Genomic DNA, 20,548 nt, shown 5'->3' on the forward strand with positions numbered 1-20,548 from the left:
ACATGAGAGATTACAATTATTGCTGTTGGACATGGCCCATTTCAGGGGATTTCCCTAGCCTTTTAGCTTTTTTTTCTCCTGTTTCTTGCTGATTCTCTTTTCATGGCCTTGGGACTTTGGACACTTTCCCACTGTATTGCAGTGTGAAAGTGTGCATGCTCTTCCTATGCATGCTAGGAAGGGGTGCTTACCTGATTGGTTTAGGTACTGTGAGTACACAGTAAAAAAGCTATACCACATACCCAGGGTAGGTTCTGCATTGGCTACTAGTAGGCCAGAGCACTGATTTTGCCACCCACAAGAACTGCCTTTCAAATATGTTGTAGACCTGTCTTTGTGGGTGAGCAGTTGTGCTTAGGCTCAGAGTGGTATTTCTAACTTGCTTGCCACCCCTAAGTGGTCCTTCCACTGCCACTAGAGCAACTATAGGGGAAGCCCTGAGGGCGGAGCAATTGGCAAGCTAAATACAGGGCAGGTACACATTCCATGCCCAGGTAGTGAAGAAACTCATACGTGGGTTTCCACACACTAGTAGGGCGTCTCTTCCCATGGGACACCACTGGGGTTTTGCTGATTCTCTTTTAGTGGCCGTGGGGCTCTGGGAACTTTCCCACTTTAAATGCAGTGTGAAAGTGTGTGTGTGTGCCCTTCTTACACATGTTAGGAAGTGGTGATGACATGGTGTTTTTCCATGCCTCCCAGGATTGCGTTAAATAGGGTACAGAGGTAAGGATCCCAAATCTTTGGCTGATCCCTAAAAAGGTCGCCAGGGAGTTTATCTAAGCCGGGAGCTTTTCCCGTAGCCAATTTCCCTATGGCAATGTAAACCTCCTCTGGTGTAAATTCCAGTTCATCAAACTCAGCAACTGGCAGAGTGTATAACTGTATGCTGTCTAAGCCAGTAGCTGCTGCATATAAGGTCTTGAAATGGAGTTCCCAGACCCCTGCCTCAATGTTGGGTTCAATCGCAGATCTGGGCTCACCTGACCCCGTACTGACTATTGCCCAGAATCTACGTGCGTCTTTCATGTCTAGGGAGGAGGAGAGATTTGACCATCTTTCCAAGTCCCACTCTTTCTTAGCATGATTCATTGTTTCTTTATATAATAACCTTAAAGAGCGGATTTTTGGTTTGTCTCTCCCATCTTTTACAGCCCCCATGAGCTTCGTTTTTACCTTCCTGCAAGAGACATTATACCAGGAAGATACAGGCACCCTACTCTTCCTGCTAAGGCTAAGCGGGTTAAAGAATTGCAAAAGACAGTCTACCAAATCCTGATGCACGGTCAACATGTTTCCAGGAAAATCTAGTGCCAAGGGCTGAACCATTATATCACTGGCCTTCATAAGGAGTGGTAAAATTGCACTATATAATTTAGATAGTGCATCTTGAGAAGCCACCAGTTTCCCTCACTTGACCCTGCGTCTATTATTGGTGGTTATCAACCCATCTACCATATCTGGGGCAACTTCATTCTCATTAGCCCTTGGGCATGGGAAGTCCATCCTCAACCTCAATGCATTATGGTCGCTGTCTGCCCTTGATATCACCTCAAAGTCAACAACCTTTGACCATAGGCATGTCTCCACCATAACATAATCCAATCGTGATTCTTGATCTCTCTTATTAAAGGTGCACTTTGAGGGGATATCAGAGGGCATCTGACCATTGCAGGCCCTAATTGAGTTGTTTAGTGTTAGGGTCATGATCTGCATGGCCAGTGGGGACCAGGACTTTGCAAAGGGAGACTGGCATGGCGGGATTCCCCAATATTCGTCCTCCCCCATTGCGCTATTGCACTTATGCTCTGATTAGCATTTTTAAACCACTGGCCAATCCTGAGGGGAACTTTAACTACCACTAGAGCACCTCTGGGGAAAGTCTTAAGGGGTGAAGTGAGTGGAAGACAAAAGGAAGGGTAGGTACACATGTGTTTCCTGCACAGGTAGTGAAGAATACCCATGTGTGTTTTCACTACCTATGAGGTTTGTTCTTTCCATAATTTAACACAGGGAATGGTTGAAATGACCTCAGGCTGCAACAAAGTATTGTGGTGGAGTAGCCTCATAATGTTTTCTATCAGAGGATTCACAATGACAAACCCTCTCCTCTAATAAAGGTGAATTTGTCATTTGTGCATTCCCCAGGGACAGCTACAAACAGTGGGCATGCAACTAGAATGACAGACCTCTGCAATTTGAGATCTGGCTGGATAGATTGCAGGGATAGGTTTTGATACTTGGCCTCTGTGAGCCAGTGTATGGCCCTACTGAAGATTAAGATTTGCATTCCACAGCCTCATTGCAAAGGGAAACCCCCTGAACTACCCACATGGGACCGGAGAAAGGGGAACTGCTTGTTGTACACTTCCAGAGGACTCTGTTGTACACAAAGATGATTACTGCCTTTGGAAGGGGCTGTGTACCTTTCCTGAATAGTGGCTCGCCTGAACTGATTACATTGTGTCACCCTGAAGTGTGCTCTCAGAGTGCTTGTTGGCTTGCCCCCTGTTTTGTCTCGGGGACATCAGAGATTTCCCACAAGGAACCCACACCATCTAATTATGACAACTGGAGAGCGGTGCCATCTTAAGTGCCCTCTTTGTCTGCTGGATCCCAACTAGTGGTGCGGCATGAGCTTGCCACTAAGAATTGTGTCTGGAGGTCAGACTGCCTTGTGTGGAGCCCCCGAAGTTGTGACTGCAACTAAGGTGTGTGGTTAATTGATCATGGGGACCTAAACATGCATAAGAGTCTTGTTGGTGGTGAGCAGATTCACCAGTTACGGTCTTCAGCGTAGCCTGCTTCGTAAATTGTGCAGCATCTCTCTTGTGTGGTAACCAAGCATCATGCTCATTGCATGCGGTGTCCAATTCATAGGATTCAACCCACGGAGGTGAAGGCATACCTGTTTTAGTGCCTTATTCTACCTCATGCGGCCCTACTAGACTTTCACCTTTGTGTGTGTTACCAGAGATGTCTGGTGCAACCCGCATCAATGCTCCCCAGATGTTGTGTCTCACTTCCAGGGATGTACTGATAGTGCGACTCTTCTTTGTGTGTGATCGGAACTGTCTGGTGTGACTCATATCAACATGCACCATGCCCTCCTGGTGCCCAAATTTGCTTGGGTGCTACTTGAATCAACGTGTGTCTGATGGGGTGTCTCCTTCCAAGGGGCTCCCCTGCTTCATCCTCCATTCATCAATTGTATATTTTTTGCTCTCAGTGCAGCAGACCAACTGCCCTCTCCTCACCATTCCTGATGACTTCATGTTGCTAGATAGTATTGCCCATATCGGGCCTTGGTAGTGAGAGTGGCTAGGCTGAAGGAACACTCCAGCGAGCAATTGGAAGTAGGTCAGGCGACTCTGCGACACCCTATTTGTTGACTGCATTCTAATTAGCCATCAGGGCAAAGGAAAAACCTTTCTTTTCCCCTGATGCCTCTTTTGTTTAAATACCACCCTCCCCCAAGGAGAAACACACCTCCTCTTCTCTCCAGCATGCTGGAAGCATTGGCTTCCAGCGCGTTGGGAAACAACTAATGATGTCAGCGCGACGTCTTTGATGTTGTGGAGGGAGGGGCGGGGGAGGCAGGGGAAGGGCTTCCCCTGCCTTCCCCAGTGGGGGCATGTAGATGGGCGGCCCACGGGGGGAGCACCAGTGCTTCCCCTGTGGGTGGGTGCTACGACAGGTGGGAGCCGTCCTCCGCACATGCCCACTGTGATGTCGGATGGCTCCCGGCCATCCGGCGCACAGAAAGGGTTAATTTTAGTGAACAATAGAAATACTATATTATTTCCAGCTTAAATTCCCATGATAAGCAAAGACCACTGAGTAAGGTGGCAAAGTAGCCCTGCTCCAGCAATTCAAATTTTTAACACAGTTGTCAACCAAAATCGGAAGGTTATGTTATGTTATGCACATTTGTAGAGTGCACTATCACCTGGGAGGGTATCTTGACATTGTGCAGGTTTGTGTCTAGCTAAACCTAGAGCCTAGTGGAATTCAAGGAGTGATGTGGGAGAAGGCTCAACCACCAGATCTGTTTTTCTATACACATTATATGTCTGTACGTAAGAGTCTGGACAAGTGGTGGTGTCTGAAAGATTTGTGAAAGTAGTTGTCATTGTTAAAGTATGCTGGGCAAGTGTTACATAGTGCCATAAAAGTGTGGATGAGGAGTTTGTATTGTGCTTGCTTGTGTATGGGATGCTGGTGGAGTTTCTTCGGGTGTGATATGAGTGTGTCATGTGAGATTGAGAGTGATTCTGGCCAGGGAGTTCTGAATGGTCTGCAGCATTCAGGTGAGATTTTTGTTGATCTTATCATAGATGTTGTTGCCTTGTCCAGCTTGCTTATGACAAGGGTGTACAAGATGGTTATCTGGGTGATGATTATGTCTGAACTGCATTCTGTTTGCGGAGTTTGCAGAGTTTTCTGCACTCCACGCTCTGGGGAGCTCATGGCTTGCAGAAAACTCAGCTCCACGTACTTCAGGGGAGTATTTTCCCCGCTCGCTCTTCCCAATGGTAACTTGGAGAGCACAAGCTGCAGCTCAGGTAGGATTTCTACTCGAGCAGCAGGAAGATCAGCGCGAACGACAGTACACGATCACTCCGCCACTTGAAGAACTCCACATAGTTTTTTTGTCACTTTGCGGAGTTCATAGAATTCCTCATAATCCTCCCATGCATGGTGCTGATTGGGACCCATTTGAAAATCTTCCTCAGCATCTTCATGGTATGAAGCTTGAGAAGATGATGGTAGTTATGTTGAGTTTGATGTTGATGACAATTCTGAGGTTCTAATCCTGGGTGGTAGTGATGGTTGCCATTCAGTCTTAGTTCTGTTGGCCACCAGGTGGAGTCTCATGGTGAAGTGATGTTCCCAAAGATCACAATTTTGGCCTTGGCTTTGTTAAGCTTCAGTCAGCTGGTCTTCGTCCACTGGGCAATAGCAGTCAATCAGGCATTGAACTTGATTAGGGTATTGGTAGTATTGCCTGTGAGAGAGAGCATGAGTTGTGTGTTGTCAGTGTAGGAAAGGACATTGATGTCATGAGAGCAGATGATGCTGGCTCAAGGGATCATGTATGCATTGTAGGGGATTTGGGCTCAGGGAGAATTCTTGCGGAACTCTGCAGATGAGTTTTCAGGCATCTAGAGTGAACAGTGCCAGGCTGACTGATTGTGTTCTTCCAGTCGGAAAGGAGCAGATCCAAAGCAATGTTGTGTAGGCGTTAGATGAGGATGCAGATGAGGTGGAAACTGTGTCAAACAGTGGAGCGGATACCAACTCTTTAATAAGCACTCCAAACGCTCACTTCATGTGGTACCATTCCCCATCTCAATCAGTGACTATAACACTATGCCTGAACATGACTGAATATCAGGAATTGCAATACAGAACATGAAGAAGCAATGATCTAGGACTTCTATCTATACAGCTAGAGATAGTCCACAGAACTTGTTACAATCCTCCGTATGGAGAGTACTCTACAAGTGTATTGAATATATTTTCATTTTATTGCGATTAAGCACACAATTATTTGAAACAAGCTTTGGTTTAGAATTTGAGACTAAAGAGACACCCCCATGTGATCAGGACAACAAACTGAGTAATATACAATATTTTGATATTTGAGAGCTTACATGTAGATGGGTGAGGCTGTACTTATAATTTCACACTTTGACTCCTAGAGTCATTCACATAAAAATGATTTATTTAGGACATAGCCTATAGTTGTTACTAGATGCATCAGCCTACTAATTCATTCTCTTATCCTCCTGCTTTTGGGAATCTATATAGTCATATGGTTAAGGGGATCAAACAAATCTCCTGACAAAAAGAAAATATACCACAAAGTCTCTAAAAGCAGTACAGTTTCCTGAAATTGGTGTATCACAAGTTTTGCTGGAGTTACTAACTGAACATGATACACTGCTAAAGTGTGGAAATGATGAGGTGTGTTTCTGATGTGAATGTTGGTTACAGTGCTCATAGGTCATGCTGATAGATTACAAGATAATATTGTAGTTAGAACCAATAGGTGATTTTCTCTGATTAGGATCCTGTGTCTTGTCATGATTTACAGTACTGTTTTCATCAGGGCAAAGATCATGTGATGTCTCTTCCAGTGATGCAATGGTTATGATATTGAATGATTTTGAACAAGAAAATATCCACTGTGTGCACTTACAAATTGGGGGTGAAGGACTGGCGCATAGGGTGCTGAATCACAAGCGTATGTATCTGAATGTCATTGTCTGCATCTTTTTTTTAAAACTCTGTCACAAAGAAATTGTCAAAAAAGACAAATGTGATAGTTAATCTGCTCAGGCTTATTTAATTGTTGGAAACTTGCTCCATTTTAAAATAGCATATGAGATTAATGCATCTGCTGATGATACCGTTTGTGTCCCATGCATGTTATGTGTCATGAAATTAATAACATATATCTGGTGTTTAATGCCATTGTTGGTAAAATCAGTATACAGTCTGATCACCACTTTGACTCATCACAAAATTGAATAAACAATTATTGAACCTGCTGAAACAAACATCATTTAGTATACAGGTCACAGATTTGCATTGTATGCACATAGCTTAGCAGGTTACTGACTCTGTAGCACAAACTCTGATGTGACACAAGTTCCATCAGTTATTGATTTTTTGGACTGGCATCTAGGAGCTACATTTAAATAGGAAATCATAACTTTAGAGACTTCCTGTTTTTTCTCAATGTTTTGTTATTCCAATGTTGCTAACGTGAATTCCTCTGGAGAGTTATAAAAATGTAGTAGTACATTTTTAGCTGACATCTTTACACGGCATCCAAAACTTTAATATTAAGCTTAGACAATGCAAATCATGCCGCCTTCATAGTTTTATCTGACAGTCTCAAAGTGCATGCATAACTGTTCATACCAAACCTAGAAAACTCAAAACCTGCCTCCAAATCACAGTATATATCGTGATTATCTGTGAAACGAGTAGCTGATTGTGTTTGCTTCCTGACATTGAGATGTTAAAGACATTAAAGCCAAGAATTATGGGCAGATGTATCAATACTAGGATTATTTTTTTCCTAATTGCAATTCCTCCAAATCTCAATTAGGAAATTGGTATTCCTTATGTATGAAACTCCTTTGAGTTTATTAGTGATTCCTAGTGAGTCCCAAAAGGACCTACCACATACATATTAAAGAAGTAGGTCACAATTAGAATCCTATTAGGAATCGTGGCCATCACAGGGATGGTGGTCTGCTAGGGTCAACAGACCACCATGTCTGTGATTGCTTTTCAATAAAACATTTTTTTTTAAATGCAGCCCGTTCATCTTAACGAAAAATAGGATGCGTTTAAAAGAAGAAAAAAAAAATTGCAGATTTATTTTTAAGAACTTAAACATATTTTTTCCATTTTCAATGGGTAAGGGGTTCGCAAATGGTTTGCCTTTAAGGAGTTAGTAAATATGAATGATTTGTGGTTGTAATTCAGTCGTAAAACATTCATCCATCACATTTAGATTCCATATTTCGAAGGGATGCCTTTAAACACACCCCTTCCAAATACTGAATTGAAAACACAAATTACGATTCAGTAACTTGTTATTTGCTGTCACAAAGGTCCCAATTTTATATTTCTGACTGTAAAAATGCTTTACACATATTTTTCCCTAAGACTCAAACAAGTTGTGCTGACCTCTTAATTGAAAAACTCACAAGATGATGGAAGGAATGTTGCACATTGGCAAAACATTCACCCCCAGTCACAGATCTGGGTTTAATCCATCGATATTTTGCTCATTACGCCACCCCAGTTCAGACATGGCCATATGCAAATCAGTCTTGACCCTGTGCCTCATGGGAACAGTCCAGCCCGAACTGCCAAACCATGTCTTCCCTGGACCCGAATCAAGCATCCTAGGACCAGTTTCGGGTTTTCACCCCTCTTCAGACAGGATAGCTTGACTCCAGTGGCGTAGTGAGCACGGGACCCACGTCTAGGCATACGCTTCCCACATAGGGCGAACAGCAAAACACACAAGATGATGGACGGAATGTTGCATATTGGCAAAACATTCACCCCCAGTCACAGATCTGGGTTTAATCCATCGATATTTGGCTCACTACGCCACCCCAGTTCAGACATGGCCATATGCAAATCAGTCTTGACCCTGTGCCTCATGGGAACAGTCCAGCTCAAACTGCCAAACCATGTCTTCCCTGGACTGGAATCAAGCATCCTAGGACTGGTTTTGGGGTTTCACCCCTCTTCAGCCAGGATAGCTTGACTCCAGCGGCGTAGTGAGCACGGGACCCACGTCTGGGAATTCCCTTCCCACATAGGGCGAACAGCAAAACACACAAGATGATGGACGGAATGTTGCACATTGGCAAAACATTAACCCCCAGTCACAGATCTGGGTTTAATCCATCGATATTTTGCTCACTACACCACCCCAGTTCAGACATGGCCATATGCAAATCAGTCTTGACCCTGTGCCTCATGGGAACAGTCCAGCCCAAACTGCCAAACCATGTGTTCCCTGGACCGGAATCAAGCATGCTAGGACCGGTTTTGGGGTTTCACCCCTCTTCAGCCAGGATTGCTTGACTCCAGCGGCGTAGTGAGCACAGGGTCAAGACTGATTTGCATATGGCTGGATTCAAACTGGAATGGCATGGTGAGCAAAAAAACGATGGATTTAGGCCCAGATGTCTGTACTGGGGTGAATGTATGACATTGTTCTGCATTCTGTCCATCAACTGTTGTTTTTGCATTTGTCACCCCGAGTGGGAAGGGTATGCCCAGACGTGGGTCCCTTGCTCTCCATGCCACTGGAATCAAGCTATCCTGGCTGAAGAGGGGTGAAACCCCGAAACCGGTCCTAGGATGCTTGGTTCCAGTCCAGGGAGGACCTGGCTTGGCAGTTCTGGCTGGACTGTTCCCATGGGGCACAGGGTCAAGACTGATTTGCATATGGCTGGGTTCAAACTGGAACGGCATGGTGAGCAAAAACACGATGGATTTAGGCCCAACTCTCTGTACTGGGGTGAATGTATGACATCGTTCTGCATTCTGTCCATCAACTGTTGTTTTTGCATTTGTCACCCCCTGTGGGAAGGGTATGCCCAAACGTGGGTCCCTTGCTCTCCATGCCACTGGAATCAAGCTATCCTGGCTGAAGAAGGGTGAAACCCTGAAACCGGTCCTAGGATGCTTGGTTCCAGTCCAGGGAGGACCTGGCTTGGCAGTTCGGGCTTGACTGTTCCCATGGGGCACAGGGTCAAGGCTGATTTGCATATGGCTGGTTTCAAACTGGAACGCATGGTGAGCAAAAAAACGATTGATTTAGGCCCAGAACTCTGAACTGGGGTGAATGTATGACACAGTTCTGCATTCTGTCTATCAACTGTTGTTTATGCATTTGTCACCCCGAGTGGGAAGGGTATGCCCAGACGTGGGTCCCTTGCTCTCCATGCCACTGGAATCAAGCTATCCTGGCTGAAGAGGGGTGAAACCCCGAAACCGGTCCTAGGATGCTTGGATCCAGTCCAGGAAGGACCTGGCTTGGCAGTTCGGGCTGGACTGTTCCCATGGGGCACAGGGTCAAGACTGGTTTGCATATGACTGGGTTCAAACTGGAACGGCATGGTGAGCAAAAAAACGATGGATTTAGGCCCAGATCTCTGTACTGGGATGAATGTATGACATTGTTCTGCATTCTTTCCATCAACTGTTGTTTTTGCAATTGACCTCTTACTTGAGGCATTAATGCGGGGCTAGCTGGAATTGAAATCAAGAGGCCCTCCTCATCTCCTGCTGGTTAATGCTCTGAAAGAAAAGCACAAAAGGTGCCGATCTGCTGAGAGTGCCTTGGTGTTGGCATCAGAACAAAGTTGGTGCATTTCAGTGGGGGTAACCGGATCTGGCTTGCAATTGCTGCCAGATGCAGGATCCAGATTGCTTCCCTCCATTTTCAGCACTGTTTCAAAGTAACCCTTGGCGTAGTTTGCAAAGTAGCGCTACGTGTAGCTACGCGTAGTGCACTGTGCAAGATGCTGTTCGCACTGATTGCACAGTGCCGGATACTTGTCCACACTGTGCAATTAGTGCAAACTGCATCTTGCACGGTGCAAGCGGTCGTTTTCTGCCGCTCGAGTAGATTTCTACTCAAGCGGCAGCTTTCTCACCGCAGACTGGTAGTTTCTCATTGCGACCGGTCGCGAGCATACGCAACCACTCGCAATGAGAAACCTGACCTCCCCGCGTTGAGAAGCTCCCAGGGAGGTTGATTTTCCACGCTCGCAATCGGCAACTTGATGTTGCTGATCGCGAACGAGGAAAAAGTCTCGCTGGGATGTCATTTTGCTTGCTCGCGGTCGCAAAGTTGACATTGAGGACCGCGAGCAAGCAAAAAATTACCGCTGTACTACGCTACGCTACGCGTGTTTGCACTGTGCTACGTGCAATTTGCGTAGTGTGAAGTAGCGCAAACTTCACAAACTACGCGAACGTAGGGTAGTGCTTTGCCCAGACTTTTCTCAAAGCCCAAAATGTCTTAGCTTTGTTAATTTAAAAATAATTAGTCCCTTTTTTTATTTCTAACATCCTTCCTATTAAAAAATAGTGGATAACGTAACTGCCTCCTCCTGATCTCTAACCTTTATTCTTTTCTGCTCTCCTTTAAGGTACAATGTTTCTGCTTGACATTCTGGGTGCCATTCCTGTTACAAAAGAGAGTTATGAACAGGCTGTTCTGCCGCCCTTTGAGGAGGGCTTAAATTCATTGTCGTCTGTTGCTGAAACATTGCTGACCACCACCGACATTCCACAAGTCATTCAAAATGTTCGCCAGCTCCTAGAGTCGTCCCACAAAAGTATGTCAAAGGCGGAGCAGTCAGCCCTGGCACAAGTGAAAGCATTGAGTGCTGATCTGGAAAATCACCTAAACAAGATAAACCATCTGAATGATGAACAGAAGGTTCTACAAGTTGAGGAACAAGGTCTTAAAGACCAACTCTCTAGACAGGAAGGGCAGGAGTCCCTCGCCAGACAACAACTACAAGCAGAACAAAATGCTGTCAAGATGGCACATGATGCTGTAAATAGAGCATATCAAGCAAAGCAGGCTGCAGAGGCAGACAGGAACAAGGGCATTGGCATGCTATTTATCCCTTTCGCTGGACCATTTTTAGGTATTTATTAATCTTGGCTCCTATTGAATGTCATAAAAGAAATAACCCACATTCATATCACATAGTCCCTACAAAACACAGGTAAACAACTAGGGCCAGATTTAGAAAGAATTTATGCAAGACAGGGCAGCAAAAAAAGTTGCTGCGCTATTTTGTGTAATCTGGTAAGAGCTGTACTGTGCCATATCTATAAAGGATTGGCACAATAATGCTTTTTACATGTGCTGGTGTAAATCCTGCACCCATGCATCAAAGAAGGCCCCAAGGGTAAGTGACTGGTGGGCTGGATAGTTATGTGCAGAAAGAATTTCCTTCCTGCACATAAGCTAGGCTTTAATTCAATTTCCTCTGTTTATTGGTGCTGAAAGAATGCAGCACACATGCAGAGAGAAAGAAACATAAAAATAGTTTTCTCATTATGCCAGCCTCAGGGAGCTGTAAGTCCATGTATACAAATCTTGATAGATATAAATTTGCTTCATAATCCATGGGTGGATGCACAGTAATGCCCATGCACTATCAATTGAACATTCCTTTGATATAAATGAATGCAAGTAAAAGTGATGTACTGCATTGAGTCACTTTTGGTTATATCCCAAAACAGCATTTGTGTTGATTTATAAATGCCATCCTGGAATTTGATTTGGGTCTATGTTTGAAAAGTAACACAAACTAAATGCAAAATGTGTGCAAATCTGGGCCATGGTTTCTAGCACACACATTCACATAGACAAGTACATCATTCTGGAAGACATATTCACAGAAACTCACCATGCTCACACACATATATACATATAAAGAGGCTCATCCAGAAAGACATAACTCACAAAACACATATCCACGCACAGAAAAACACACACACACACATAGTGGACACACACCATCTCTCCAGACATATCTGCAGAAAAACATCAAGGTCCACGGTGATGGAAGGCAACACAAGCTTTTAATGTGGATTTAGCAAGCTATGCAAACCCAACTTGAGTGGCTTTGTATGGCTAAACTTCAATCAGTGCCTTGCATTACTATGAATTGAAAAGGCATTCCATGGGTTCAGCTATGACACATATTCTTTAAGGTCAGTAAACCTGGGATTGCATCAGAATGTTCCACTTTCCCAAGTGAGGTTTGACGAGGAAAACATGTATTTATTTCTCTTTGCTGTTTCTGTTTTAGTTGTGCTGTACTTTCCCGCACACATAGAAAGACGAAAGCACCTCTAAGGATTGTTTTAGGGCAGGAAGGTTACCCTTTTGGCACCCAAAAATCCTACCTAGAATGCAGGCACCCTTGCACTATGCTGCAAAGGTACAGAACATTGTTTCTTCAGAGCGTCAAAAGACATTTGAGAGCTCAATGTCCAGTTTACCTTTTTGGCCATTATTTTGTAGGCCAGGTCTGTGAGAGTGCCACCATCATGACATAATCCTTCACAAACCTCCAGTAGTACCTAATTGAGCCAAGGAAGGTCCCAACTTAAGTCTGACTTGTTGGAGCTACCCAATCCAGAATACACTGGACCTTGGGCTGTAAGAGTTGAACCTGGCCTCCATCAACAAGGTGACCCAGGTATATAACCTCCCCCTGCCCTATCTGGCACTGACTTGCCTTGATAGTAAGGCCTGCTTTTTCACAGAGCCACCAATACTTTTTTTAGGTGAATTAGGTGATTTGGGCAGGTGGTGCTAAAGACAGCAATACCGTCAAGATAGGTTGCACTCTGGGATTCTAAGCCAGCCATCACTTTGTTCACCAGCCCCTGAAAAGTGGCAGGTGCATTTATCAGTCCAAATGGCATTACAGTAAACTGGTAACACCCATCTGGGGATGAAAAAGCAGATTTCTCTTTTGCTCCTGGAGTCAGGTCTATCTGCCAGTACCCTAATGTGAGGTCAAAGTTATTTGGCCACGCCCAACCTGTCAATTAATTTGTCACCTTAGGAATTGGTTGTGTATCATCTTGGACACAGCATTGAGACCTATAGAGTCCACACAGAACCTCATTTCTTTCTTACCACCTTGGATATAAGATTTGGGGAACAGGATAACTGAACTGGCCCAGGGGCTCTCAGGTGGCTCTATGACCTCAATTATGATGCTCTCTTTCTCATTACTGCCCTTAATTTAATTTTATTATTTTACAGGTAGGCTCTCACCAGTGCCCACGTCATGGGTACATCAGCTAGTCTGATCAAGGGTCAAAGAGAAGAGCTCAGCAAACTGATTTAGTACTTGCCTGCAATCATTCTGCTGATGGGCAGTGAGGGTGTCTGACAGGACTACTCCTTATACTAACCCATTTTGTGCGGTGTTGGACAGGAGGTCAGGGAGAGGTTAATTCTCTGCTTCTTGATCCTCATCTGCAACCATGAGCATGGTCAAATATGCCCTGTTATAATAGGGTTTAAGGCGATTCATGTGGATGACCCTCCTGGGGTTCCTGCAAGAGCCAAGGTCTACCAAGTAGGTGACCTCCCCTTTTCTTTCTAGGATGTGATAGGCCCCACTCCACGTATCTCATCTTGGAGGGCACTTGGTGCTAAAAGTTCTAACACCCATACCTCCTGCCTTGGCTGGAACTCCACCATATCAGCCTTTTGGTTATACCATCGCTCTGGAACTCCTGTGTGGCCTCAAGCTTTTGGTTTGCTTTTTCCATGTATTCAGCCATCTGAGAGCAGAGGTGGAGTACATTGTCTACTATGTCCTGTTTGGGTTTGATGAGAGCCTTTTCCCATCCTTCCTTCACATGGCAAAATGGTTCCCAAACAGGATAACCTAACAGAAGTGTGAAAAGAAAGAAGCCCACTCCTTTCTGTTGCACTTCCCTGTAGGAAAAAAAGTAGGCATGGCAGTAAAACATCCTATCTCCTTCTGAGCTTTTCAGGGAGTCAACCAAGCATAACTTACATGGTCTTGATGAATTTTCCAACAAGGTCATTACACTGTGGGTGGTAGGGGGTGGTGAACTTATAAGTCATGCCATATTCCTTCCACATGTGTTTTAAGTAACCAGACATGAAGTTGGTATCTTTGTCTGACACCATCTCCTTAGGGAATCCCACCCTGGTAAAGACACCAATGAGGGCTCTAGCCACCGCAGCGGCAGTGTTAGTCTGTGATGGCATGATCCACTACCACCAGAATATATTGATTCCCTGATGCTATGGGAGATTCAAGAGGATCAATAATATCAATCCCTACCCTTTCAAAGGGAACACTAACCACTGGGAGTGGGATTAATGGGGCCTTTGGGTGCCTACCTGTCTTTACACTGGCTTGACATATAGGGCAGGAGTTGCAGAACTCCTTCACCTTCTGGTGCATCTCTGGTCAGTAAAAGTGGCTGGCAAGGCTACTCTATGTTTTGGTCTGACCAAGGTGTCTAGCTAGTACAATATGGAAAGACCAACATGAGAAGGAACTCCCTAAACATCTGAGGCACTACCACTTGCCAAATGGCACCGGGCTGTGGGTCTCAGGCCTCAGTGTAAAGGGTCCCCTTCTCTCTCACCAGGTTTTGTGGGCCCCAATGACATCACCACTTTCCTGTGCAGCAGCCTGCTGTGGCAGGCTTTCAAGAGTGGGACCAGTCCTTTTCCCATGGCTCAGATCTTCCCCAGAGGGGTCCCTTGGGCCCAAGAGCTTGGTTTGGTAAGGCTCCAATTCCTGTGGCTTCTCCCTGAGTAGAGAGGTCAGATGTCTGTTCAGAAACTGGCTCCCAAGTCTTCCTGCCTTTTTCTCTTGGAGGGCTGGGCCATTCTTCCAGACACCAACACCTATTTTTCACTCTAATCTCTTCTCTGTGCTCAGGTTTTTGCACATGCCCAGTATGTGATTCCAAGGATTCTGTCATGGATCCTTAGTTCAGTCTCAGATCATGATAAGGTCTCTAAATCATTACTAAGAAAACATTTAACTGGGAGTGTCAGAGAGATTGCCACCTATTGCTTACCAGCAACAAACCCCAGTCAAAGAACACAATTGCCATGGGATGGTATGTTATCACATTATCAATGTTAGTGACTGGATAGGACCTTTCAGGTATGTACTGATAAGGGGACACTAGATTCTGAGTCAGGATGGGGACACTAGCACCTGTGTCTCTCAATCTGGCCACCCTAACCCCATTAACAAAAGGATACTGTCTGTATTTTTGCATGTTATTGGGCCAGACAGCTCATGTGGTTAAGTCCACACCCCCCATGAGAGTCACGTCAGTGAGCTCTCTGACATGGTCAGGGACTTCCTGATATCCTATCTGGAGACTGACCTCTGCTTTTACTTCAGGGAGACTAGAGGCATTGTTCATGTTTTTTCAGCCAGGGTCTCCAGTTTGGTGCCCTAAGACCAAAGGTTCTGACATAAAGCCTTCTTGGGATCCCACTTCTTCACCTGGTACACCCTTTGGCTGTGAAGAGTCGCATGGCCTACCCTTCTGAACAGAGTTTTTGAGAACTTACCAAGACTCTTTGATTTTAGGATTATCCTCTTTCCCTGGGATGGGGAGGCTTTTGGGACTCTTTCTTTTGGTCACCCCACCAGTGGTAGTTCTAATCACCCTAGTTTTGAAACGGTGGCCTGCCTTTTTCCCCAACTCTAGAGGAGAAAGTCATCCTAGGTCTAAGCAGATGCTGGTGTAACTTCTCATTGTAACAATTACTGAAAAATGCTCCTTCATAAATGAATAGTAAAGTCCTTTGTAGTCTTTCACGTTTATACATGTAACCAACCATCTAGTGTTTTTACTGAAAAGTTCACAAATTCAACCCAGGACTGACACTGAGTTGTTCAAGACTCCCAGAAACTTATTCTATACTCTTCAGTGGTAAATCAAAAGCCCTATGTCATCACCATCTGGATATGAGAGGTCAGCTCCTTTGGGGAGTTTTAGGTTAAAATATTTATCGCTCTCCCCCTATTTACTTGTATGCTGCCACCAGAGACAGGTCATTGGCCCATTTGTTTCCTTCATCTTTTGATTCCAAAGAGCTGGTTTTATAAACTCAGTCTCTTGGCCAATCTTTGTAACTAGAGGTCCTCTTCTAAGGGAACCTCAGCTGTTTTTGAAGGGTATGGTTCACATTCACTCTCAGTATCATTATCAGTGATAATGCCATCATCCTCAGACTGGGTTACCACATTTGGGTGATCTTTCTCAAACTGAGATATCAGTTGTTTGAGATATTTGGTCTTGGGACTTTTGCCCATTCTGATACAGTAGAGCTTGCAGATGGTTCTACATTGTTCAGGTCCACGTAAGGGGTCAGGTCGACCTCCTGACCCTGGTTACTAGTTTCAGGCATTTTTTCACTACAGTTCTGACCTTTTTAGAGATGTGCAAAAAATTACTAAAATACTTTTTTGTAGGAAAGAAGTATCTACTTTCATCGTTACCCCAACTTTTTGCTGATGTTCTACTGTTTTTCTGACTAGTCTGACATGGATCCTGCTAATCAGCACCCCAGTTGCTGTGCTTCCTCCTTAAATTGCTGGGCCACGCCCGTGCAGGAGAAGGTAGGACAATAGGTTACCTGTCAGAGGGAGGTGTAACCACCTCCCAGACATGATTCATTGTATTAGTCCAGGGTGGGGGCACTTGCCAGCACCACATAGTCAGCTGAAAGGGCACATTTGGTGCTCTGCTTGCATGCTCCAGTTCAAATCAGCTCAAGGAGCCATTGGCTCCCAATCTGGTGTGAAACTGTACGAAGGACATGGAAGTATCCTCACCACTGTCCAGCCCTTTCCTGAGGGTAGTTAAGGGCTTATCTGTGGGCGGGACCCTAGATTTGTTATGGGATTCGATTCAGATGCAACTCCACTTCTTTGACCATCTGGACATCCTGACCGAGTCATGCTGACTGTTCACATCGACCTCTGTCTACTCCAGACCTCGTCGACCTGCAAACCCGCTGCATTATCAGTGTCCATGTTCCATACAGGTTCCATCCTGGGGACATCTAAAGACATCCAAAGGAATCTCCGTTGGAGTGAAGGAGTCACTCCCTTGCATCCGCAGGCACCGCAACACAATCGACCGGCCTGCCGAACTTGGGTTCCCATGGACTCCAAAAGGCTTAGCAATATAGGTGGTAGTTCTGCATTCCCTCGAGGCCTTAGCTGTTCTTTCATCAAGTTGTGGACCACATCCCTCATAGTACCCCAAACAACCGAACTCCTGTGCACTGTGTTGATCTATCGCTTCATCTCACTGTAACCGCACTTGTGTCAACAGAATCGGACACATCAAAAGGTTCTGCCAACAAGTCTATTCCTGCTATAACAGACCCACGCCAATGTGATTGGTTGAAACTGATGGATTCTGTTGTCTTCAGTGTCTTGGGCAGAGCTACTGATTTGGTGTATTCATACTTGAAGCTCTTCATCAACTGACCTGTTTTATTGAACTTGAGTGGCATTCATCTTCCGTGCCTCCTGGTCACCCCAGAGTGGCATAGACTCTGTCCCCTCTGCTTTCGGGTACTTTCTGACACAAACCCGCCTCTGAGTACCAACAGACTCTTTCATCCTTCTGCAACAGTGGCCTTTTCCTGAAATCCTCGATTGTGCCCAACAGTGGTTGTAGGTATCTTGATTCTGAGGGTATCCGTGGGTGGGGTGATTTCTCAAACTTCTGTCCTCCACGGGGTGTCTTTAGGGTCCACTGGGAAGGGTCCTTGCTCTCCAAGACTGCAACTGCGACGTACCCATTGAAAGGTATTGAGTACGGGGTTGTGTATGTTCTTTACACAAGACTGTCGTGGGGTGATTAGATTCTCAACTGGGATAGTATTTTGGGTCCCCAACTCGGCTACATCACCTGGGTCCCGCCTATGCTACTCTTGTGGTTTGCATTCCACTATATTGGTACATCCTCATGGGGACCACTGTGTATTGGTGCTGTTTACTGTTCTATTTTGAAGTATTGTGTGCCTTGTCATTATACATCCGGCTAGGAAATATTGTAGAATGTTAGTAAGTGACTGTAATAAATATCTGTTATTATAACTACACTGTGTGGTTCTTTTTCACTTAGTTTGTAATAAAGGTTAGATACTGGTGAACTGAGCTGCTTTACACTCCTCCTAGACTTAGCCTGACAGCTGTTCTCCACAGCTACCACTTTAAGAGCCTTTCTAAGGTTGTCTAAACCACTAAAATCACCATAAGGGTTGCCTAGATTAGAGCAGGGTGCTACACTTACATAAGTGAGCATCATATACTAAGCCAGCCTGCTATATTTGTCTTAACTAAAGTACAGATTTGTAAATTTCTAAAAGTTTGTTTCAGGGACTTAACCAAGGCCCTAGCAGTTTATTTTATAGAGTTTGAAAAAATAAGATTATCTAAAGGCAACTTTGGGAATTACTTGTATGTTCACTCATTGACATAGCAGTCTAAAAAATGCAAAGTTGTGTACACCATCGCTGATCCACCATTGTAAGATACCACCTCTCTGTACAGTTTAGTAAAATAAAGTACGCTATCTAGAGAGTGTGAGATATTCCGAGAGGAAGATAGAGGAAACAAGCAGATAATACTAACTCTCTTTTTGTGGTAGTGTGGGTGACCAATTATTCTTATCAGAGGACAGTGTTAAGTATTTGTTGTACTCACGGAGGCAATAAATGGGACACACACTGAAGAATACATTCAATACTAATTTTGTATAAAATCAGATTCTTTATCTATGTTTGTAAGAAGCAAGACTTCAAACAGGAAACATACGTTATACGGTTATACATATTAAATACTTTGTTGTCTTTTAATTATGGAGAGAAATGCAGGGCAGATCAAAATATGCAGTAATTTCAGTATCTAGGCGCTCGGCGATCCATACCATCAGATATCCAAAATTGTGGTCATCTGAGAAAGCTATGGAAGAGCATAGCTTGAATGGAGTTAAGTAGATTGCCAACACAGTTACCATTACAGTCAACGGCATCAAGTCACTGTAGAGCTGTGGATGCTGAACACCCCCAACCAGGCGTTCGCTGTTGCAGGGTGGCTAGTGTAGATATGGATGGCAGAGGACCGCTGCTTGGATGCCCTTACAGTCACTGGAAGGAGGGCTCCACCAAGGCGTTTTGAAATTCAAAGGCAGCAGACAGGCCACAGGTGTGATGCAGAGCAGACCATCATAGAGTAGGCGGTGATGCCAATGTTGCTACTAAATGCCGTCAAAGTCACTGGCAAGAGGATACAGGCTCTCAGGTACAGGGCTGCTTTCAGCATTGGTCATCATCACCAAGGTTATGGAGGCGTACAGAGGTCAATTCCTCTGGGTTGGGAAACCAATGGACCTCGGAAGCCACAGCTTTTCTTTACCAGTGTTGAGTCGCATTGAAATGGTGTGTGCTGGTCCTCTATCATGGCAGTTTTTTTACTGGCAGATGCCAGGGACAAGAGCTGCTAGCCCAAGGGAGGTTCTTGCCAATTTACGAAGTCTGTGGAGATCTGCAGTTTCTTTGGCGACCATGCAGGCTTCAGGAAGAAGATCAGGTCCCAGTTGTTGAGTCTGGTTTCATTTGGCTGGGTTTGTGCTGGTTACTTATGCAGCAGGGCTCAGTTCCTTGCCCGCCGGCAGTCTTCTTTTATTGTCTTTTTTAAGTCCATTGAATCTGAAGTCAAGTTCTTGGGGAGCCACTTAAATACTGAGTTGAGGGGCATTTTTAGGGGAGGGCTGGAAGTAGCTAATGAGCTGCCTAACAGTAGGGTGCCTATATCCTCTTTGTGTTCACCTCACATGGGGGCCAGCATACCCTGACTCCTAATAGGCCACTATCAAAAAGACGGATAGAGAAAAGTGGGGTCTACCTCTCCTACCCCACTTGAGGGGTGGTACAGTGTGAAGGTAGATCCACCTGCTACTTTACTTAATTTCCCTGTCAGTCCACCCATCAAAAGTGGAGCAGGACTAGGGGAGTTACCATCGGCTTCTAACAGCAGATGGCTGGGGCAGGGTTCAAAGCAGGCATGTCTCACTTCTGCTGAGGCAGATCCTGCAGGGCGAAAGTTGTGACCAGCAACACCCAAAGTGGGCATTGTTTCTCGATCTGGAGAAGTCTGGATCTCTACCAAGGGGCCCAGAAACATTTGTGGTGATGACAGGCTGGTTAAAACTAGACCGGGACAACACCAGTATTTGGTAGGTTTCAGGGGACCCTCTAGTACAGTCTCTTGTGTTAATTTATCAATAAATCCAATACTGGCATCAGTAAGGATTTATGAGGTCAAGACGCTTTGTACCAAACATCTTAGAAATCAGTGAAATCATCATGGAGGTAGAAAGCTTGTGTTGACGTGTATCCAGCCCATGTATTCTTTGTCTTCCC

General features: G+C 44.9%; 1 protein-coding gene across 1 annotated transcript in view; it reads left to right on the top strand.

Moving 5' to 3' along the window:
* The window catches only part of LOC146863737 (uncharacterized), a 105,480-nt gene that overhangs the window by 78,481 nt on the left and 6,451 nt on the right, over positions 1–20,548 (top strand). The window contains exon 3 of the mRNA XM_085627897.1: positions 10,704–11,210. Coding sequence (XP_085484023.1) covers positions 10,704–11,210 — 507 coding nt within the window. The remainder of the gene's footprint in view (positions 1–10,703; positions 11,211–20,548) is intronic.

The sequence above is a fragment of the Triturus cristatus genome, chromosome 2_1 (assembly GCF_964204655.1).
Source record: "Triturus cristatus chromosome 2_1, aTriCri1.1, whole genome shotgun sequence".
Taxonomy (NCBI): Eukaryota; Metazoa; Chordata; class Amphibia; order Caudata; family Salamandridae; genus Triturus; species Triturus cristatus.